Source organism: Rhinatrema bivittatum, chromosome 7, assembly GCF_901001135.1.
Source record: "Rhinatrema bivittatum chromosome 7, aRhiBiv1.1, whole genome shotgun sequence".
NCBI lineage: Eukaryota > Metazoa > Chordata > Amphibia > Gymnophiona > Rhinatrematidae > Rhinatrema > Rhinatrema bivittatum.
In genome coordinates this window covers 255,856,394-255,880,136 of record NC_042621.1, presented here as the reverse complement: position 1 = coordinate 255,880,136, position 23,743 = coordinate 255,856,394, and the positions used below count along the sequence as shown (strand labels likewise).

General features: G+C 44.7%; 1 protein-coding gene across 4 annotated transcripts in view; it reads left to right on the top strand.

The window, feature by feature from the left end:
* Positions 1 to 22,667, top strand: part of CUTC (cutC copper transporter) — a 75,155-nt gene extending 52,488 nt beyond the window's left edge. For all 4 annotated transcript variants that reach the window (XM_029610084.1, XM_029610083.1, XM_029610085.1 and 1 more), the window contains exons 8-9: positions 3,058 to 3,163; positions 22,006 to 22,667. In XM_029610084.1, the coding sequence (XP_029465944.1) occupies positions 3,058 to 3,163; positions 22,006 to 22,117 (218 nt within the window). In that variant the 3' untranslated portion in view covers positions 22,118 to 22,667. The remainder of the gene's footprint in view (positions 1 to 3,057; positions 3,164 to 22,005) is intronic.
* Positions 22,668 to 23,743: the final 1,076 nt, after the last annotated feature.

Sequence of the window (23,743 nt, the reverse complement as noted above, 5' to 3'; positions counted from 1 at the left end):
ATGTTCAGGATCGCAAGCTGGAGATTCACCTCATGAAGAACTTTGAGGTTTCCGCTCGGAGTCTGCAGGCTGCCATTTGTTCCAGCTTCATGCAGAGAGCATGTTTGTGCTGGGTACAGCAATTTCAAGATGACCAATCGACTTCTAGTGCCCAGGTCAATTGGGAGGAATGCTTGGAGGCTTCGGTCGCTTATGTGGCAGACGCTTTGTATGATTTAGTGAGGACTTTGTCTCATATTATGGGAGCCGTGGTGTCCAAGCAGATGTCTCTTTTAAGTCCCAATTGGCTTCGCTGCCTTTCAAGGGACGTCTCTTATGTGGGGAGGATCTGGAGCAATTGATGAAGCAACTAGGTGACAATAAGGTGCACAAGCTGCAAGGGGAAAGGCTAAAGGGCAAGCAGTCCTTCTTGTTGGGCTGCGTTTTGGGGAAGGAAAAAGGTGTCGTCAGGCGAGAGGAACCCCAGCGACACAGAGATAATTTTCTCCTTGAGGTCAGGGCTGGGGGCAGTAATTTCGTGGAGGTTGTCGGGCCTTCAGAGCTTCCACCAGCAGTGGATCTACCAGGCCAAAATCATCACAATGAGCGAGGCTGGTCCACTCCGTTGTTCCCTTTTATAGGGGGTCATCTAGCTCGATTTTATAGGGAGTGAGCCAAGAACACTCAGGATCAGGGGGTTCTCAGTTTAATAAGAGACATTTACACATTAGAATTTGCATGTCCTGCGCACGACCTGTTTCTTGTCTCCCCCTGTGGTTCGCTAGTAAAGCATCAGGCTGTGTGGAAGACTTTAGACAGGTTGCAGCGTTTAGGAGCCGTGGTTCCGGTTCCTCTGGACGAACAAGGCAAAGGTCGGTATTCTGTTTACTTCATAGTTCCAAAGAAGGAGGGCACCTTTTATCCCATTCTGGACTCAAAGTGCACGAATGCAGTGTTGAAGGTTCCACGATTTCACATGGAAACCTTTTTGGTCGGTAATTGTGGCGGTGAGCAGTCAGGAGTTTCTGGCTTCTTTGGACTTGACAGAAGCGTTCCTGCATATTCTCATTCGTCAAGATCATCAGCGTTACCTGCGGTTTATGGTGTTGGGACAGCATTTCCAGTTTCAGGCTCTCCCCTTCGGGCTGGTCATGGCACTATGTACTTTAACCAAGATTGTGGCAGCGGTGTTGCGGCCCGAGGGAGTCTTGGTGCACCCTTATCTCGACAATTGGCTCATAAGAGCAAAGTCAGAGGCCAGCTGTTGCTCCATGGTGCAGACAGTGCTTCATACTCTGGAATCCCTAGGCTGGGTAGTGAATTTGGCAAAGAGCCTCTTAACTCCGTCTCAGACTCTCGAATATCTGGGGGCTCGTTTCAATACGAGGTAAGGCAAAGTTTTCCTGATTGAGGAGTGAGTGTGCAAGTTACAGAAACAAGTTCGGCACTTGTTAACATTGCGCGTACCCAAGGCCTGGGGTTTCTTACAGGTCCTGGGTTTGATGGCTTCCAAGCTGGAGTTGGTACTGTGGGCTTTTGGACATATGAGCTGCTCCAGAGGGCTTTGTTGGCGCAATGGAATCCATTATCGGAGGCCTTTCATCAGCCTGTGTCTCTCGATTCATCTGTGCCGGACAGTCTGTCTTGGTGGCTTCAGACGCCCAGTCTCGTGCGTGGAGTCGAGCTGGAGGTCCCGGATTGGGTAATGCGTACTCAAAGGTCAGCAAGTGCCGAATGGTTTGAGGGCTCACTCTACTCGGTCTCATGCAGCCTCTTGGGTGGAACCTCAGTTGGTTTCTTCACAGGAAATTTGTAGAGCCGCAACTTGGAAGTCGCTGTATACTTTCGCAAGGCATTATCGTCTGGATGAAGGGGATCTGGAGTTTTGGTCGTTTTGCAAGAGTGTCTTGCGAGCGGGACTCTCCAGGTCCCACCCTCAGTAGGGAGCTTTGGTATATCCCAGAAGTGTGGACTGATCCGGGTATGCAAAAGGGAAAGGAAAATTGGTTTTACCTGCTAATTTTCGTTCCTGTAGTACCACAGATCAGTCCAGAACCCACCCAATCTATAGAAGTGAAGAGTCGTCTGCTCAACTGTAATATTCTTGAAATAGCCGAAGATTTATCTAAATTGTTACAAATTTTTTCTTACAAGTGTTTTTTTATAAGTGTTTTTGCAAATCTTTAGTTTTTTGGACTTGGGTACAGGTCAATACTGAGGAACTGCAGTGTCAGTTTAACTTTCTCTGTCTCCATCTGCTGGCAGGGATGAATAACCCCAGGAGACTGGACTGGTCTGTGGTACTACAAGAACAAAAATTAGCAGGTAAGAACAAATTTTCCTTTTGCTAGCCTGCTGGTTGCATTCTTTTTAGATGTCCTGAGTATGCTTGTTTTCTAATGATTGTACTTCTGAAAGTTGCTTTGTCTAATGCCTTCTGCCTTTTTATTCTGCTTTGTTTCTTCAGTTGTGTTTCTCAAACAAATAATATCAAAGTCACTTACATAATGTTTCTAATAGCAATGCTTCTGAATTGTATACTAAGAATGAGATCACATTAATATTATACAATTTTAGCAGGTCTAAATGCTTAATGGTCTTCTTTTTCTGAGTTGTATCCAGCTTTCCTGTGTGATACATAACATAATCTCTTGATATGTGTTTCTATCAACTTGATTGCATTTTCTAAACAGCCAAAAAATGGTTTAATGAGCCAATAGCACGATTTTCCATAGTGGAAACTGTTTTACCTCTGGACATTAGCTGGTTTTTGTCTGGCCAACTCTTTACTCTTTCAAGCACATAATTTGTTTTTTTTTTTCCCATCTTCATAGTCTTATCTACCAGTAGTGCTGTGTTGTCAGCAAAATTTGAGGTCTATCCATTGTATGTCAAAATTTCTGTTTTTTTACCTAAGACTTCTTTGAGATACATGAAGCCAGCAAATGTAGAGAGGCATGAAACTGCTTGGAATAAGTGATACCATTCACTGAAAATGTGGGGCAGATTGGTAGGTGTGGATTAATTAGGTGATGTTCACTATTTATGTCGAATATCAAGGTGTGTTCTTTCCACTAGGAGGTGGTGTCACTGAGAGAAACTTGCAGAGAATTCTTGAAGGTTCAGGTGTTCAGGAGTTCCATTGTTCCGCTCGTTCACCCAGGGACTCCGGCATGAAGTTCAGGTAGAGAATCTTTTCAGCTTTTACGTTTCAGCAATATAAAGGAAAATTATTTTCTCAGTCATTCAGTAAGGAGGATAAATCCTGTTTCCTTATCATCCTGCCAGACCAGTCCGGATGAGTGGGTTATGCTTACTCACCAGCAAATAGAGGCAGAGAACACTGGCTTTTTCTAATGTCATTCACCCCTGTATAACTTGGTTTAGCAAGAGGGATGTCGGTTCTCTGCCTTCAGCAGATGGTGGTGAGCTGGACTAGTAAGAAAAGTGAAGTACGCTCCTAGAATGACGGCCCCCAGAAGGTTTGGACAGCCAGAACCGAATCGAAGGTGCTTCAAATGACAGCCAGGAGTGGCTGATCTTCCTTCCCTGGAAAAATCCAGTTTCCATTTGGGCCTAGTTGGTTAGTGCCCTGTTTGAATTAAAAGGAAACATACAATTTCCTTATAAAAAAAATAAAGTGGACAGGAGGGACATGAAGCCTGCGGCAAACACCACTGACACCAGTGGAGCAGTGGCCCCATGGTAAAGGGGAAGGAAGTGCCTGATGTGTGGCAGCTGGTGGCAGCGCAGTACTGCAGGGTCCTTCTGCAGGACCTGTGATGCCTTAGAGGAAATAGTGGTGAATCCAAAGCTGCAGACAGTGGCAGAGTAAGGGCTGCCATGACATTAGCAGAGGAGGAGCCAGAGACTAAATGGGCACCCTGGGCGCGGGAGGGCAGTGGCGTTGTTGGGAAGCTTGGGGATGGGGTTATGACTGTGACCCTCACCTCACCCATTCTTCGATTTTGGATCCTACAGGAGCTGGAACAGGGATTCTTCATGGAGTTTATCTTGTTGATACATAAGGCCTATTATGAGATTAAGATGGGGAGAGGCATGTTGTCCATCACAGACTTGATGCTCCTGGACACAGTAGTGAAACAAGAGCAGGTAGTATCTTAACCTCACACCTGGATGTAGCATGTTTCTTCAGGGGAATGAAACATGTGCAACCCCCAGTTTGCCAGTTAATTCTGGTACATAAGAACATAACACAGGTTTGCTATACTGGGTCAGACCAAAGGTTCATCAAGCCCAGTATCCTGTTTCCAGCAGTGGCCAATCCAGGTCACAAGTACCTGGCAGGATCCCACAAATTTGATAATTCCTGGGATTAGCAACATAGAATCTATCAGTGGATTTTCCCCAAGTCCATCTTAATAATGATTTATGGACTTTTCCTTCAGGAATTTGTCAAACCTTTTTTAAACCCAGCTACACTGATAGTTTTTACCACATCCTCTGGCAATGATTTCCAGAGTTTAATTATGTATTGAGTAAAAAAAAAAAAATTGTCTCCTATTTGTCTTAAATAGGAGTCCTTACTTAGATTCCTTTTAGTAGACCCCTTACTCCTGGGGGAATTCTGTGCACAAAAACTTAAAATTCTTCAAACTTTAAATTGGTCAAAATAATACAATTTACATAACAGTCTTTAAGTAATTACATTTTAAATTAATACAGAAAAAAAGTTATTACTTAAAGATGCAGGATTTTAAATATTTTGAGCAGAATTTCCCAAGAAATTCACTAAGAGTGTCCCTTCCTCTCGCTCTCCCTAGTCCCCTGGCCACTTTGCCCTCTCAGGCCCCAACTCCTCCACTTGCCAGTATCTCTCCCCTCCACCTTTAGGCTCAACCCCTTCCACTCTATTGCCAGTCCGAGAGTTTGACCCCTTTCTCAGTACTGCCCCTCACACAGGCTCCCTCTGTCCCTCCCTCTCACCCACGTGCTCCCTCTCTCTAATACACATACACACACCCTCATACAGGCTCCCTCACTCTCTCGCACACACACATCCCCTTTTTCATACACACGAGCTCCCAATCTCTCATACACATACACACTCCTTCACAGTCTCCTCATATAGGCTCCCTCTCTCTGAAACCCACACTCAAGCACCCCCCCCACACACACGCTCTCTTACCTCCCATGCTCTCTCTCACACCCTCCTGCTCTCTCCCACCCTCCCCTCATATAGACTCCCTCTCTCTGAAACCCATACTCAAGCATTACCCCTCCCATGCTCTCTCTCACACCCTCCTGCTCTCTCACCCTCCCCTCCCCCCTCTCACACACACACACACACACACACATTCTCTATCACTAGGTCCTTCCATTTTCGCCACGAATGGAGTACACTCCGTTCATGGCACATGGGGGCCTTCCTTCTTCGCCACGAGTGGAGCGTGTCATGCAGCACATGCAGGACAAGCTCCGTTCACGGCATGCCGGAGTCTCCTCTGCTATTTTCTTCAATTCTGCGCAAATTCTGAGCTCCGCGGTAGCGCAGAATTCCCCCAGGACTACCCCCTTTAAGCCCCCAAGAAAGGCATCACTTAGGATCTGATTCTGAAAGCATTATAAGTTAGTCATACAGGCCAATGAGGACTTTGTGTTAGGTGCTAGGGTCTTCTACTACTACTATTATTACTACTTAACATTTCTATAGCGCTACTCAACTATTTTGTACAGTGCTGTACAAAAACATATAATAGACAGCCCCTTCTCAGCATAAACTTACAATCTAATCAAGACACACATACAATCAGGGCAAAAGAAACTTTGGAAATTTAATTTGTTAAAAATCGGTTAAAAATTAATGAGGCTGTAAATGGCACAATCTGGGGTTAAAATTTAAAAGCAGCCTCAGAAAAGTGGGGTTTTAGATGGGATTTAAATAAGGCAGGAGAGGGAGCATGAAGTGCCACCTCAGGAAGTCCATTCAAGGAAAAGGGGTCTGGCTAGAGTTGGGAAACTCCTACAAGGGCAGCACATGACATTAAGGCAGAGCAGAGAGAATCTTCTGCCTTTACCAGCCACCTCCCTCACAGGTTGACCCCTTGGGTTCTCTAGGCCGAATGAACTTAGGCTGAGGCTGGAATCAAGGTTCAGGCTGGAACTTGGAGACACAAGGCTGAAAACAAGGACTGGATAGAGAGGCAAGGCTGGACTGGAGACAAGGGTCGGGTACACAAGGAACTGGACAAGGCTGTACAAGGCAAGGCATTGGAAATACAGGGTGTAGATACCAGGGACAGGACTAGGCAGGATATAATCAGACCAGACAAGGAAAATGCAAACAAGGAAGGAGGAATAGCCTAGTGGTTAGAGCAGTGGACTATGAACCAGGAGACGAGGGTTTGAGTCCTGCTGTTGCTCCTTGTGACCTTGGGCAAGTCATTTTACCCTCCATTGCCTCAGGTACAAACTTAGATTGTAAGCCCTTTGAGGTATAGAAAAATACCTACAGTACCTGAATGTAAACCGGTGTGATATCTCAATTGAGATCGAATGTCAGTATATAAAAATAATAAATAAATAAGGACAGGACAAGACAGAACAGAACAAAGAACACAAAGGCCCGAAGGCAGCTGTTCAGAAGGCATGTAAGCCACTAAGCACAAGGTCTGGAGGCCTGGAAACCGCAGGCTAGGCATGGCAGAGCTGGAAGGCCCAGAGGCCACAGGACTAGGCAAGTCAGAGCTGAAAGGCCCAGAGGCCACAGAGCAAAACATGGTAGAACAGAGCCAGGCAGGGAACCGAATAGGCTTAATGACAAGGCATCAAGTATTGCAAGAGGCAGGGCTAAATAGGCCAAACCCTTCTGAGTCATGAGCCCATGGAAACTATGACTGGAGCAAGAGCAGGTGTAGCTCCATGGGGACGTCTGGTGGCAGGGAGGCTGCAGAGCAGGCTGGATCCTAACACCTGTGCGGAGCAGGTTTCAATAGTCTAAGCAAGAGGTGATGAGACAGTGTATAAGGGTTCTTGTAGTGTGTTCAGAAAGGAAGTGACAGATTTTAGAAACGACACATTTTAGCAGTGTTTTTCGATATGTGTAGAGAAGGAGAGAGAGGAATATAAAATGTCTCCAAGGTTATGGGCTGAGTGGACTAGGAGGATTACAATATTATCCACAGAAATAGAGAGAGGACGAAAAGGGGAAGTGGGCTTGGGGGGAAGATAAGAAGCTCTTTTTCAACTATATTGAGTTTAAGGTGGTAGTTGGACATCCAGGCAGCAAAGCCAGACAAGCAGGCTGAGATCGGGGACTGAATCTGATAAAGAGAGGTAAATCTGGGAATCATCAGCATAAAGATGGTATTGAAAACCATGAGAGGAAATCGGAGCACTAAAGGATTTAGTTTACAGAGAGAAAAAAGAAAGGGCCCAGGACACAACCCTGAAGCACACCAGTTGATAATGAGATAACACGGAGGTGGATCCATTGGAGGAAACACTAAAAGTGCAATGGGAGAGGTAAGAACCAAGACAGGGTAGTGTCCTAAAACCCAAGTGAGGAGTGGGTGGTGATCAACAGTGTCAAAAGCAGCAGATAGGTCAAGGAGGATAAGGACTGAGTAAAGCCATGATTTTAGACAAAAACAGATCATTGGAGAATTTGGTAAGGGCTGTTTTTGTGGAACACAGAGGCTGAAAAATAGATCAGAGTGGATCAAGAATAGCTTGAAATGAAAGATAGTTAAAACAGCAGTGGTGAACAGCACATTCAAGTAGTTTGGAAGCAAAAGGGAGGAGGGAGATGGGATGAAAGTTGGCAGGGAAGATTGTCTCCAGGATCCTATCATGGCTTCACCTTGTCCACAGTAGGTACTTCTTGGGCATGTCCCACTCATCCAGATTGGTCTAGCAGGACAATAAGGAAGGTGAAATTTAAGAGTATTGGTTAATTTCCTTTCCTTGAGTCCTGATCAGAACCCATTCAGGAACCTGAGTGCTGGAATAAAGGATCCAGATAATTTTAAAAAAGCATATTAAAGAAGGGCATACAGAGTAGAGTAAAGGAAGACTCCAGAGAAGGAGAAACATGAGAACCTGTTTGTGAGACTTGGATGAGTAGAAAAAAGTTATTTTTCTTTGTATCTTTGATTGGAAGGGAATAATAATTAATTCCTTAAATTATCCTAAAACTTGGACAAGAGACTACTGACATCTTTCCTGCTACACCAAGCTACATAGGGGTGTATGACATCAGAAAAAGTTGGTGTTCTCTGTCTCCATTGGCTAGTGAGCAAGCATAACCCACTTGTCTGTTCTGGTCTGTCAGTATGCAAGGAAAGGAAATTAACAGGTACACTTAAATTTCTCCTTTGTTTCCCTCTGAGAAAGAGAAGAAGAGAGACAAATATAAACTGTCTTGTTCCTATGGAAGCACAATGTGCCTGGCAGATTAAGTAACAAAACAGCTCAAAGGTTGAAAGTTTGAATCCTGTCTCTAATGGACTGGTAAGTGGTACCTGTGCATTAGAGACAGGTACTCTCTGCTTTTTAAAGTAGGGAGAGGAATATATATTAAGAGGTCCAGATTAAAAAGCCGTCTAGATGGATAACGTAATAGTTATCCATCTAAATAGCCTACCCGACTATATTCAGCCTTTATCTGGCTAAATTCTGGCCGCCTGATAAGTTAGGTGGCTAGAATTTAGCCAAATAAGTTAGGGGAATTGAGTTAGCCAGCTAAGTTAACCGGTTAACTCCAATATTCAAAGTGAGCCGGATGACTTGGCCAGCTAAATCTGGTTGAGTCAAAGAGTTGTCCTGTAGTTAGCCGGCTAACTAATTAAGATAGCCAGCTATATTCAGTAGTGCGGCTGAGTTAATGCAATGCACGCTATTTTACCGCTTCACAAAGGTATTTTACTGCAATGCGTGTTAAATTTATTTCACCTGTGAAAGAGAGAGAGACTCTTTATAAGGCTCTCTCATATTAGTCAACTATTTCTACCACTGTAGGAGGATCAACTAGTAACACGAGGTGAGGTTTTGGTGGTGGTCTAGGGCTTGGGGGCCAGTTTTACATGCATAGTCAGAGGTACAATCAACAGTACACAGCAGTGAAGCTTTGATGTGATTTGGAGTGAGGAAAGGGGCATACAGATAAGATTTGTACAACGTACTCTCTCCCTAGCTTGATGCACTCTCTACCCCCAAACCCTCAGCCACCACCAAAACCTCACCTGGCATTACTAGTTGACCCTCCCACACTGGTATAAATAGTTGATTAATATGCGTGCCACCCTAGAGGCTTTCTCTCTCTCTCCACTCCTCTCCCCTCTCATGCCCAAAACGGAATTTGCATTTCCTAGCGTGTAGCCAGAAGGACTCAGGACCAATGGGTATTGTGCTCTTCTGCTAGCAGATGGGAGACGGAGTCAGATTTCAAACCTGACGTCACTCTAGATATATCCCTGCAGTAACCCCAGCTCTTCAGTATCTCTCCGTCTCCAGGCAGATGCGGACACTATCCCACACACTAGAATAGTGTTAAGAATTACAGCAAAGAAGAACAAAATTTACCTTAAGGAAGATTGAGCCCCGCTCTCCTGCGATGATACCTAAGGGACCCTCCCCCAGTCGAGAATTCCTGAGGTTGATCTCCAATAACCCTCAGAGGTCTGCCTTGGTCCAGTAGCCGGTTCCCGGCGTGGACTTAGCCCCCAGTGTGGCTAAAAGGCAGCGGGTGCAGAATTGAGCATGGCGGTGAAGGTAATTCCCTCTCCCCCCACAGCTGGAGACCGTCCGACACACAATCGGTAAGTACCGAGACCAGGTAAGAAAAAAATCTTTAAATTCAGGTCTCCAGAGCTCGGATTGCCATTCTGAATCCGTCCCCGGCGAGGTTAGAAGGGAGCACCGATCGGGTTAAGCAGCCTTGGTTGGGCTAGGCCCCGATCCGGTGCAAGGGTCCACACATGTGGAGACCCTCGGGGGGTGCCATCTTACACACATGGGGTCGTCGGTGCCATCTTCCTTTCTCGACTGGTGGTATGCGTGGGGCAGGCCGAGCGGCCGATACGCCTAACTTGCGCACGTCCAATGCAGACGCGCGCATAGCTGCGCGCACAGTGGCACACCAACTGAGACACGCACACAACTGAGCGCACCCCGTGTGCATATCTACACCCACAGCCGTGCTTACAACTTTACGCGTGCAAACACATAGAGACAATGGCATCGGCACCCAAGAAGGCCAGCAGGCACTCTCTTTGCACAGCCTGCCTCATAAGAGCCGCGCAGCCTGAATTGGAGTCCTGCCTGTGTCAACACTGCGAAGAAACCCAGGGGGAACCAAAGCCTGGCTTCTTACTCTCGGGAGATGGTTCTGGAACTACTGACGATAGCTCCCCGGACCTGTGCATCTCCGAGAATGCTTCCCCACAGGAGGGCACCTCTGGGGCCCCTACTCCGATTCCCCCTGGGGTTAACAAGGACTCAGGGACCTTCTCCTGGTTGGAATTTTTCCAAGGCCTGCAGGCCTTCATTCAGGTGCAGTCAGCCCCAGCCACGCCCCAGGCTCAACCCCTGCTGGAAGCACAAGATCCTCCCAGCCTGGCTCAGATGCCTCGAGACATGCCTCACCTAACCAAGAACTTCCCTAACAGGGCCCCAGACACCTCAGATGATGAGAGTGACTCCCTGGAAGAAGGAGAAATCTCTCCAGGAATGGAACCATACTGACCCATACTTCACTTCTTCCACAAGGATGAATCACCAGCTCTTGTTTCCCAGACTCTGAAGACGCTGGGTATTCCTGGCATGGACCCTATGGTGGAACCAAAGAAGAACCCCATCTTGGTGTCCCTTTGTAAGGCATGCTACTTTTCAATGATGGAAGCCATCCAGGAACTGATGGACCTAGAATGGGATGCCCCGGAGGCCAGCTTCAAAGGGGGTCGGGCCTTGGAAGCCCTATACCCTCTAGAACCAGCGTTTCTCAAAAGTGGACGCTATGGTCTGTGCCGTCTCAAAGCGAACAATGATTCCCATTGAGGGAGGGGCTGCATTGAAGGACACTCAGGACAGACGATTGGAATCCATCCTTAAGCAGGCCTTCGACGCAACGGCAATGACACTGCAGATTGGTTCCTGCTGCGCACTGGTGGCACGTTCCTGCTTGTTCCTCTCGAGAAAGGCAAATAACTCCGGAACGTATACCGGTGAGACGATGGAACCTGCAGCAGCCTTCCTTATGGATGCAAGCTCAGACTTGATGCGAACCTCAGCCAGGGGCGTTGCCTCAGTAGTGGCAGCCAGAAGACAACTATGGCTACGGAATTGGTCTGCAGACATGACATCTAAAGCGAATCTCACATGAATGCATTTTAAAGGATCTTTCTTGTTCGGAAGCGAATTGGACAAGCTAGCCAGCAAATGAGGTGAATCCCCAGTGCCTCGGCTACCGGAAGATAGGCGTAAAAGATCTCAGCGTTCCTCCCCAGGAAGAACCAAGGGCAGGGGATCGCAGTGCTTTAGACCCTACAGGAACTCACAATTCCAGGCACCTCATCCCTCCGGAAGGTCCCAGCCCTTTCAGAACAGACAGACCAAGAGGGGAGCAGGCCCGGGGGCAGGCTCCAGCCGTGCTCCACAATGAGAATGGACCAACCATCCACAGGAAGAGGGTATAGGGGATCGACTTGCCCTCTTCTACCAAAGATGGGTCGAGATAATGTCAGACAAATGGATTCTAAACATCATTCGAGAAGGTTATGGCTCTTCAAAAAAGCATTTCACAGTGAGATAACTGAATAAAAACACAAAAACAGCTGAAAGTCACCAGTAAAAATGCAGAGTTGCTTATTTTTTATTACTTTTCTCATATTTAAGTATTATATTAGAAAGACAGTATAAACATATGATTACGCTAACACCCATTCCCCATTTAGAGTATATTATTGAACTATGTAACTGTATAATACTGGCACCTTTTGGATAATTTAGAAACCAAACCAAACATATTTGTGCCTAACTGTAAACTGTTGTGATGGTGCTCTACTAAATGACGGTATAGAAAAGTTTTAAATAAAATAAGGTTACTCTCTGGAGTTCCGCAGCATCCCTCGAGACAAATTTATGATGTCACCCTGCCAGTCCCACTTCAAGAGACTGGCAGTAGAAATCACTCTAACAAGACTACTCAGTCTGAAGGCAATAACTCTGGTTCCCATGCCCCAACAAAATACGAAGTGCTATTCCATCTATTTTATCGTTCCCAAGAAGGAAGGATAATTCCGGCCCATCTTGGATCTCAAGAACGTCAACCGTCATCTGCAGATTCTACACGTCCGCATGGAAACTCTTTGCTCCGTAATAATGGCAGTACAACCGGGAGAGTTTCTAACCTCCCTGGACCTTTCTGAAGCCTACCTTCACATCCCAGTCCATTAGGATCACCAGCGCTTCCTGTGCTTTGCGATTCTGGGTCACCATTACCAGTTCCGAACTCTACCCTTCGGCCTAGCAACCGCCCCCAGAACCTTCACCAAAATCATGGTGGTCATGGCGGCAACACTGAGGAAGGAAGGGATCTTAGTACACCCTTACCTGGACGATTGGCTAATCAGGGCAAAGTCTTTGGAAGAGAGCCGGCAGGTGACCAGCAGAGTCAAAAGCCTACTGCAGGAACTTGGTTGGGTCGTGAACACAGTCAAGAGCAGTCTACAGCCCTCTCAATCGCTAGAGTACCTGGAGGCCTGTTTCAACCAAACAGAACAACGTCTTCCTCCCTCCTCTGAGGGGTTAAAGGGGCACTTAGAGAAGATAAGGCCATCGCGGAAAGATTAAATGATTTCTTTGCTTCGGTGTTTACTGAAGAGGATGTTGGGGAGGTACCCGTAATGGAGAAGGTTTTCATGGGTAATGATTCAGATGGACTGAATCAAATCACGGTGAACCTAGAAGATGTGGTAGGCCTGATTGACAACACTGAAGAGTAGTAAATCACCTGGACCGGATGGTATACACCCCAGAGTTCTGAAGGAACTAAAAAATGAAATTTCAGACCTATTAGTAAAAATTTGTAACTTATCATTAAAATCATCCATTGTACCTGAAGACTGGAGGATAGCAAATGTAACCCCAATATTTAAAAAGGGCTCCAGGGGCGATCCGGGAAACTACAGACCGGTTAGCCTGACTTCAGTGCCAGGAAAAATAGTGGAAAGTGTTCTAAACATCAAAATCACAGAACATATAGAAAGACATGGTTTAATGGAACAAAGTCAGCATGGCTTTACCCAGGGCAAGTCTTGCCTCCAAATCTGCTTCACTTTTTTGAAGGAGTTAATAAACATGTGGATAAAGGTGAACCGGTAGATATAGTATACTTGGATTTTCAGAAGGCATTTGACAAAGTTCCTCATGAGAGGCTTCTAGGAAAAGTAAAAAGTCATGGGATAGGTGGCGATGTCCTTTCGTGGATTGCAAACTGGCTAAAAGACAGGAAACAGAGAGTAGGATTGAATGGGCAATTTTCTCAGTGGACGGGAGTGGACAGTGGAGTGCCTCAGGGATCTGTATTGGGACCCTTACTGTTCAATATATTTATAAATGATCTGGAAAGAAATACGACGAGTGAGATAATCAAATTTGCAGATGACACAAAATTGTTCAGAGTAGTTAAATCACAAGCAGATTGTGATAAATTGCAGGAAGACTTTGTGAGACTGGAAAATTGGGCATCCAAATGGCAGATGAAATTTAATGTGGATAAGTGCAAGGTGATGCATATAGGGAAAAATAACCCATGCTATAATTACACAATGTTGGGTTCCATATTAGGTGCTACAACCCAAGAAAGAGATCTAGGTGTCATAGTGGATAACACATTGAAATCGTCGGTGCAGTGTGCTGCGGCAGTCAAAAAAGCAAACAGAATGTTGGGAATTATTAGAAAAGGAATGGTGAATAAAACGGAAAATGTCATAATGCCTCTGTATCGCTCCATGGTGAGACCGCACCTTGAATACTGTGTACAATTCTGGTCGCCGCATCTCAAAAAAGATATAATTGCGATGGAGAAGGTACAGAGAAGGGCTACCAAAATGATAAGGGGAATGGAACAACTCCCCTATGAGGAAAGACTAAAGAGGTTAGGACTTTTCAGCTTGGAGAAGAGACGACTGAGGGGGGATATGATAGAGGTGTTTAAAATCATGAGAGGTCTAGAACGGGTAGATGTGAATCGGTTATTTACTCTTTCGGATAGTAGAAAGACTAGGGGGCACTCCATGAAGTTAGCATGGGGCACATTTAAAACTAATCGGAGAAAGTTCTTTTTTTACTCAACGCACAATTAAACTCTGGAATTTGTTGCCAGAGAATGTGGTTCGTGCAGTTAGTATAGCTGTGTTTAAAAAAGGATTGGATAAGTTCTTGGAGGAGAAGTCCATTACCTGCTATTAAGTTCACTTAGAGAATAGCCACTGCCATTAGCAATGGTTACATGGAATAGACTTAGTTTTTGGGTACTTGCCAGGTTCTTATGGCCTGGATTGGCCACTGTTGGAAACAGGATGCTGGGCTTGATGGACCCTTGGTCTGACCCAGTATGGCATTTTCTTATGTTCTTATGTAACAATTACGACAATTGATGACCAGTGCACACCCCAAGGTATGGGACTATCTTCAAGTCCTCTGCCTCATGGCATCAACCCTGGAGGTCATCCCTTGGGCAAGGGCCCATATGCGAATGCTCCAACGCTCCTTCCTGTCTCGATGGAATCCACTGTCCCAGGACTACTCAGTTCGCCTCCAACTACCAGCAGAGGTACATTCTCAGTTCCAGTGGTGGCTACAAGAAGACCACCTAAGCAGAGGAATAAGCCTATCCCCACCGAACTGGATCTTGCTCGCCCCGGATGCGAGCCTGCGAGGGTGGGGAGCCCACTATCAGGAACTGACGGCCCAGGGACAATGGAACAAGGAAGAAGCGGAATGGAACATAAACCGCCTGGAAGCTCGAGCAGTCAGACTAGCGTGCCTGCGATTCAGCCACAGACTCCGAGGCAAAGCAATTCGAGTAATGTCGGACAATGCGACAATGGTTGCTTACATCAACCGCCAGAGAGAAACCAAGAGCCAGCAGGTGTCTCTGAAGATAGACCCTCTCATGGCATGGGCAGAGCTAAACCTACAAGGGATCTCCGCCTCCCATATCGCAGGAAAAGACAATGTCTCAGCAGACGTCCTCAGCAGAGAGAGCCTGGACCTGGGGGAATGGACGCTGTCGACCACAGCTTTCTGACTAATAGTAAATCGCTGGGGCCTCCCAGCCATGGATCTACTGGCCACCTGTCTCAGTGCCCAAGTCCCCAGGTTCTTCAGCCGCAGATGAGAGCCACAATCCCAAGGAATCGACGCTCTCGTCCAGACTTGGCCAGAAGAAGACCTACTGTATGCCTTCCCCCCCCATAGCCACTACTGGGTAGGGTCATCCGCAAGATACAACATTACAGGGGACTAGTTCTACTAGTGGACCCGGATTGGCCAAGATGACCATGGTATGCAGACATGCAAAGACTCCTTGCGGGGACCCTCTGTGCCTACCTCCACACAGAGACCTTCTCCGGCAGGGCCCAATTCTCCATGAAGATCCACCTCGATTCTGTAATGGTCTGGCCCTTGAGAGGACTTACCTGAAGAAGCGTGGTTACTCAAGGGCCGTAATTAACACCCTGCTCCGAGCATGCTAGTTCTTCACATCCCTGTCATACATATGGATCTGGAGAGTATCTGAAGCCTGTGTGAGGACCATGGGATTCTCCCGCGGACAGCCAAGATTCCCATGATTCTGTAGTTCCTACCAGACGGTATGAAGAAGGGGTTGTCACTCAACTCCCTCAAGGTCCAAGTAGCCTCACTGGCCTGCTTAAGAGCCGAAGTGGACGGTATCCGGCTATCAACCCATCCGGATTTGTCCCGCTTCCTAAAAGGGGTTAAACAACTCCGACCACCCCTAAACTGGCCGGTGCCTCTAAGGAATCTCAATCTAATATTAGACTTCCTAGCTGGGGCTTCCTTCAGACCAACACACGGTTTGCTACTACACCTCTTAACATTGAAGACTGCATTCCTAGTGGCAATATGTTCAGCTCGTCACATCTCCGAACTACAGGCACTATCCTGTCGGGAACCGTTCCTTAGGTTCACACCTGGAACCATACAACTGCGCACTGTCCCCTCCTTCCTACCATAAGTGGTTTCTGAGTTTCACTTGAACCAAACCATCTTGCTACCATCTCCGGATGAACATAAGGATTCGGAAGACTCACGCCTTCTTCGCCATCTAAATGTCGGCAGACTCCTAGTGCAATACCTGGAAAGATCGGAACTAGTGCGCAAAACGGACCACTTGTTCATTCTTCACAGCAGGAAGAAACAAGAAGTGGCCTCGCTGGTGACCATAGCCCGCTGGATCAAAGACGTAATCAAGGCAGCCTACATAGAGGTTCCTCTACAGGTTATGGCTCATTCTACGAGGGCCCAGGAGTCTCTTGGGCAGAAACCAAGTTGCTGTCGCCCACCGAGATCTGTCGGGTGGCAACGTGGTCCTCCATACACACCTTCTCCAGGTTCTACCGCCTGGATGTTCAGGCCCGAGAAGACATAGCCTTCGCAAGGGCAGTATTAAGTGGGCCACGGGCAGCTTCCCGCCCTGTCCGGGAGTAGCTTTTGTACATCCCATTGGCTACACGCTAGGAAATGGAGAAATTACTTACCTGATAATTTTGTTTTCCTTAGTGTAGACGGATGGACTCAGCATCCCACCCATGGCTGCCCCCAGAAAAAGAGAACCTCGGATAGCAAACCTCGAGATTAAGCAAACACGGGTAAGCCGCGGCCTATCCTTAGTTCAAGACACCCACAGTTTGTCCGGTGTCGGCGTTAATTGGTTGAATGCACTGGCAGTCTCCAGTTTGGAAATTAGTTGAACCAGTTCAAGTTTTACTCAAGTTTAATCAAGTTATTTATTTATTTATATTTATTTATTTAACATTTTTATATACCGAGGTTCTGGTAACAATGTTACTAATCACTTCGGTTTACATATAACATTATGATGACTAAACATATGAGTCTTACATAGAACAGGCGAGTGAACTTGGACAAAATTGAATTAAAAATAAGGCATAATAAGACAACAAATAAATAACAACAATCTTATGGACAGGCAATAAGAAAGAATCAATCGAGTATCTAGTATTTGAAACTTGTCTAGCTGGATATGCAATTGGTTCTAGTATTATTGAATAAAGTAGTATGAAATGAACTTGACCAGGAAGGGGGATATTGTGAAGATCAGCTCAGGCGTATGCTTGAGTGAAAAGCAAAGTTTTAAGTCTTTTTTTGAAAGTGATGGGGCATTGTTCAAGCCTAAGATCTGATGGTAGAGAGTTCAAGTGGAAAGGACCTGCTGTGGATAGGGCTCTTTTGTTTGACGAAATTTTGAGTGGAGGGGTTTTTAGAGAGCCTTTTTGCGCTGATCTCAATGGGCGGGAGGATGAATGTAGCTGGAATGGGATCCTGAGGTCGAGGTGTGAGACTTTGTAAATGGATCTATGGATGGATGAGAGGGTTTTGTAGAGGATCCTATATTTTATAGGGAGCCAGTGAAGATTCTTCAAGATTGGAGTTATGTGGTCCCTTTTTTTGCTTTGGTTAAAATCCTAGCAGTGGCATTTTGGAGCATTTGCAGAGGATTTAGGGAGATAGCTGGGAGCCCAAGTAACAGAGAGTTGCAGTAATCAATTTTGGAAAATATGATTACTTGCAAGACCGATCTGAAATCCTGGGGGTGTAGTAAAGGTCTGAGTCTTTTTAAAACCTGGAGTTTGAAGAAGCATTCTTTTATGGTGTTACTGATAAAACTTTTGAAATTCAGATGGTTATCCATAGTGACTCCAAGGTTTCTGACCTGGGGAGATAGAATAGGTGATGCCAAAGGAAGAGTGTTAGCGAGTTGGTAGTTGCCTTCTTGGGTGATTAGGAGGAATTCAGTTTTATTGGTATTGAGAATTAGGCAGAGATCAGCGAGGAGATTTGATATGGAGAGGAAGCATGAATTCCAAAAGTGAAGAGTTTCTTGCAAGGATTTGGTGTTAGGGATGAGAATTTGGACATCGTCGGCGTAAAGGTAATGGATTAGGTTTAGCTTGGAAAGTAGGTTGCAGAGAGGGAGCAAGTATATGTTAAATAAGGTCGGAGACAATGAGGATCCTTGAGGGACGCCAAGGTTAGAACTGATCGGTTGAGATTCATAGTTGTTGATCTTAACTTTATAGAACCTGTCTTGTAAGAAGGATTTAAACCAATTGAATGCGGTGTTTTTGATACCAATCTCTGCTAGTCGGTCTAAGAGGATTTGTGGTTTACAGTGTCAAATGCCGCTGATAGATCAAGGAGGATCAGAAGGCACGGTTGTTTTTTCTCTAGGTTGAAAAGAATGTTGTCGGATAGAGAGCAGAGAAGGGATTCAGTGCTTCGGGATTTGCGGAAGCCAAATTGTGCTGTGGCAAGAATGTTGTTGTCGTCTAAGAATTCGCAGAGTTGAATTTAAGCAAAGATATATCCACAATGGCTTTTGAAAGAGAATACTGAAGAGCTGGGGTTACTGCAGGGGTATGTCTAGAGTGACGTCAGCTTTGAAATCTGACTCCGTCTCCCACCTGCTAGCAGAAGAGCACAATACCCATTGGTCCTGAGTCCATCTGTCTACACTAAGGAAAACGAAATTGTCAGGTAAGTAATTTCTCCAATAAATATCGCAAATCCCATTTTGGGCATATTGTACAGCATAACACCAGGAAAAAAGGTGTAGTTATTTCCAGCGTTAAACGCTATTGCACGCAATGTTAAACACCCTTTATTTTCATAAACTCCGTCCAACTCTTTCCCTTTGACTAAATTTTGAAAATTTGCCTACACATCTCACAGTGTGTAATGTATCGCATGCCTTATGGCGTTATCACAGGCGTTAGGGCCCTAACACTCCATATAAGGCCCTAACATGATTTGTTGAATGCCCCTGTAAGTTGATTTTTTCTTTTCTCTGTGGACAAGCAGGACAGTAATCGGCCACACAAGTGGGTGACTGTTATCTAACAGCGCCAAAACAGAAAAACTCTTAGAGCTCAGAAAACCCAGAATGTTTTCTGAGTATGTGAAGGTATTCCCGCATAAGCCTCCACAGTCTTCTTTCTTTCACTTGTGCCAAAGGATGCGTTTTGTTCTCTCTCTCTTCAAGCCTCTTGTCAAATTTTTTGTTAATTTACTTTTTCTTCTCTTAAAGTATGTTTTGTTTTTAATTTTTCACAAGTCTACAAAACAAATTTTTAAAATTGTTATTAGTGCTGTGTTTTTGTCTCAAAATCATTTGACCTCACCTCGGTCCACTTCACAATGACAGAAGACTTTAAAAGATGTTTTCGCTCCTAGATGATGTCTTTTGTCCAATCAACATGACCACTGTGTTTGTTGTTTAGGCCCATTGCATGATGTAACAAACTGAGCTTGCCTGTTCATGAATGTCCCCCAGGGCAAGAAGATCAAGAAGCTACATAATAAAATAATTCTTAAGTTCTTCTTAAGCCTTCAGTTCAACATAGAGGAACTCATCACCAGCTGAAGGACCTTCTCCAAAATCAAAAAGGCAAGGGTCCTCTTATGCTCAGTGCCATGACTTAGAGAAGTGTCAGTGCGGGTACCATTTCACCTCTGGTAAAGGAGAAAAGTTGTGCTATTTGGCAGTGAAGTATTCAAGAACCAGGACAAGCCCCATTGGCACCTACAGCACTTCAGTTCACAGGAAAGCACTTTTGGTACCATTACCCTTTGGTGCAGAGACTTCTCTGGCACCATTCTCAAGTAAAGCTAACACATTCTTGTTGGTACTGAGCTGACAGAAAAATTTGTTCATTCCGAATCTGCTCTGGGCATACATTCAATGCTGATTCTAGTTGTTCTACTGGAATTCCCTCTGCCAAATAAGAACATAACTCCTTAGTGATTAAAATGTGGTTTGACTTAATCAAAAACTATTTTTCTAACATATCAGAGTCTCTACCTCCTCCATCTCAGCTAGAACAGATGACTCCCATTCTGGGTTCTATGCCCCAAAATCTGAAACTCAATCCACTATTTCGCCTTATCTGTCCAGACCAGAATTGAAGAGTATTGTATAAATCTCAGGGTAGGATAACTTCAGAAGACTCATCTATAGTGTTGTTCGACTCACAGGAGGAATCACAGTCATTATATACTTCTCTTTCAAATCATTCTGACTCTGAGTCCACTGGTTTTCCATTGGACCCCTCTCCACAACCTCCAGAAGTACATCTCCACTGGAAGATTTATCATATCCTTCTTTTCTCCAGAAATGGAAAAAACATTTTCATTAGCTTGCAGAAGGAGTCAGAATCAAAGAAAGATATATTTGCTATACCAAAGTACAGCTAAGCTCCAAAACAAGTAGCTGCTGTTCTAGTTACAAAGTATTACAGGAACTGCCAAAAAGGGATGTGGCAGGCACCCTTGTCTACATTCAGTAGCAAGGAAATTAGATCTCAGATACAACGTTCAGTGTTGTCCTGGTCATCTTCAGCTCCCTCATTTATTTATTTATTTATTTATTTATTTATTTATTAAACTTATAAACCATGAATTAAAGAAGTTAGAGCTGTTCAGTTTGGAGAAGAGACGACTGAGGGAGGATATGGTGGAGGTCTACAGAATCATGAAAGGACTTGAACAGGTTAATGTAATCAGTTATTTACTTTCTCAGATAATAGGACCAGGGGGCACACCATGAAGTTAGCATTTAAAAGAACTCGAGGAGAGTCCTTAAGTATAATAAGTAGGGGAGGTAGATTATATCTACTGTTCCTCCACACTCTGCATAATGAATATCTTTCAGTCCCTAGGATTCATCATTTTGCCAAAATCCAGTTTGGAGCCAATTCAATACCATAAAAAGGGAAGTTTTCCTTCGTCAGCAGAGAATATGAACTGACCAAAATAATCCTGCCTGTTTCTACATAAACATGTTGGGACACGTGTTGGCAACAGTCTATGTCCCTACTGCACATATTGACCTACAGGCTCAGTGGCACTTGAAGTATCCGTGCAACTAGCACCACTTTCCCACAAAGTAAATATATCCAACTACTTTATCCACACTTCCTTAGCCCATCTTCTCTCTGCTTCCATAGAAGGTATTTGCAAAGCTGCCACCTGGTCTTTTGTGCACACATTCGCTAACCATTACCACCTAAAAAATGCTTCACATCAAGACAGCATTTTTGGCCAAGCAGTTCTCCAAATCTTGTTTAATTCCTTCAACCCTCCCTCCATCTTCTTCAAGCACACGCTGCATGTTGGTCACTACCATTTAAGAAGATAAAATGTTTTCATGCAACCCTCAGCTTGGGAATCCACTCATGTGGCTGATTTCTGTCCTGTTTGTTCACAGAGAAAGCAAAGTTGCTTACCTGAAACAGGTGTTCTCTATAGACATCAGGACAAATCAGCCACACAATTCCACCCTTCCTCTGTCCTTAGAGTTGAAGGTTATTTTGCTATAAGGACTGAGGAAACTCGTGCGGCGGTAGCTGCGTGGGAATACCTACACATGCTCAGTAAGACTTGGATTTTCTGAGCTCAGAGAGCTTTTCCATCTCTGTGCTGTCAGATGATGTCGCCCACTTGTGTGGCTTCTTTGTCTTGCTGTGTATTGAGATCACCTGTTACAGGTAAGAAACATTGCTGTACTCTTTCCTCACAGTGTTAAGGTATATATCCTAGAGGTATGCCGTTACTTTGATAATAGATTAGTTTATTTTGGCAGCACATTACTAAAATGAAGAACATTTGTACATCACAGCCTCACATACAGTGATGGAGATCGAGATGTTCCATGACACAATAAGGCATTTTGCAGTGTTCTGTAGAAAGCAGTTACCCCCTTGTAGTCCAATACTAACATGCTGCCACTTTCTTTAACAGAAACAACTGTGTTTCTATGGGAACCCCTCTCTCTACCTCAGAATATTCAACCAAGGTAACAGATGTAACTAAAGTGAGGACCTTAAACGCCATGGCAAAGAACATTCTGTGAGACAGCAGCTCTGCTTTTGGGAGGTCCTGATGTGCCAAGAGTGGAGACGCATGGCGTGTGCTGTGCTGCGCAGACGCATTGGAATTCAGGAAGTCCCATAGCTATCTGGGACCCGACTCCAGACTGCCAAGGAAGAAGCCAGTGCTCAGATGGCACAGCCAGGGTGACTTCCCTTTTGATGGAGAAAACACTTGCAGAGCCAATGAGTGTTCTCACTCGCCTTCCACTCCATCTCAGTTGGTGCCTGAGGGGGGACATTGTGGAGAGATGCAGAGGGGGATTATATTCTGGACTTTCCCATGCAGTCACTCTTCCTTTCTTAGTATGCACTGAAACGGATGTTCTTGAATTAACTCTTAAAAAAACCCCACAAAACAATTTTAAAAAATACCTTTCTGGCCTTCACTGTGAAATCTATACCTGCTGTTAATGTAACACATTGACAGAGAACTGTGGGTTTAAACAAGATGTACAGTGGTAAAAGAAAAAAGTGCAAATTTTACACTTTGAAAATAAACGTGTGCTCATCAGCTTCATTTAGTCATAAACACATTTATTTTTGTGATTCTTTATATATTTTTTTTGATGCAGTAAACACACCAAAAACATTTTCATATGGAATTCTTCCATTCTGTATCTAATGGAATAGTTGTTTGAAAAGTGGAGTTTGCTGTAGATTAGGTTATAAGAGTCAGCAAAGTGTTTGTACAGATTGTGTAGTTAATACAAGTAGAAATATATAGGTTTGTTTTTTACCAGATGAAATAAGAGGGTATGTGGTAGTAAAGCTCTGAAGTGTTGTCTGTTAGAAACAGGATGAGTGACAGACAACAGAGAAAAGTGCTAAATGGAATTCTCTATGAAGAAAGAGCAGCTGTCAGTGGAGTGTCTCAGGGATCATCGGACCTGGGTACAATTCTTTTCAATATTTTCATAAGTGCTATTACAGAAGGGCTAGTAGAAAAGGTTTGTCTTTTTGCAGGTGATAACTGAGCTCTGAAGCAAAATGAACATGCCTGATGGAGTAGACAAAATAAATTGTGTGATCTAAGAAAGCTTGGTCAAGTGTTTGGCAGCTAAAATTCGTTGCCAGAAAAGTCTACAGTCATGTATTTGAGGATCAGAAATGCAAGTGAGCAGTACATGATGGGTGGATGAGGTACCAATGTGCACTACACAAAAGCCAAGACATCTGAGAGATCAGATTTGATGATCTCAGAGTTGTAAAACAGTGTAGTCGTATGATCCAAAGCCTGACCCTGCTTATCCTCTTGATCTGCTGAAAACTGGACCAGCATAATCTTTATCCAAAGATCAAGCCAACAAGCTTTCAAAACCATGAGGGTCCCTTTCTTTCTTGCATTATTTTTCCTTCTGTGGTTATTGCCACTGAATTTATTTTCAATCCTCTAACCCAAAATTTCCAGCTGGAAAGTATTTTTCTTTAATATTTCTGTATTAGGGGATAATAAAGAATTTCTGGAAAGAAAAAGAGGTGTAAAAATTGAAACTCAAAGGAGGAATCTGCATTTCCTGATCGTCCTTAAAAGACCAGTCTAGATGGGTGGGTTTTTCTTCCCTACTAGCAGATAGAGACAGAGAAAGAAAGCTTTGCTGGAAACAGCC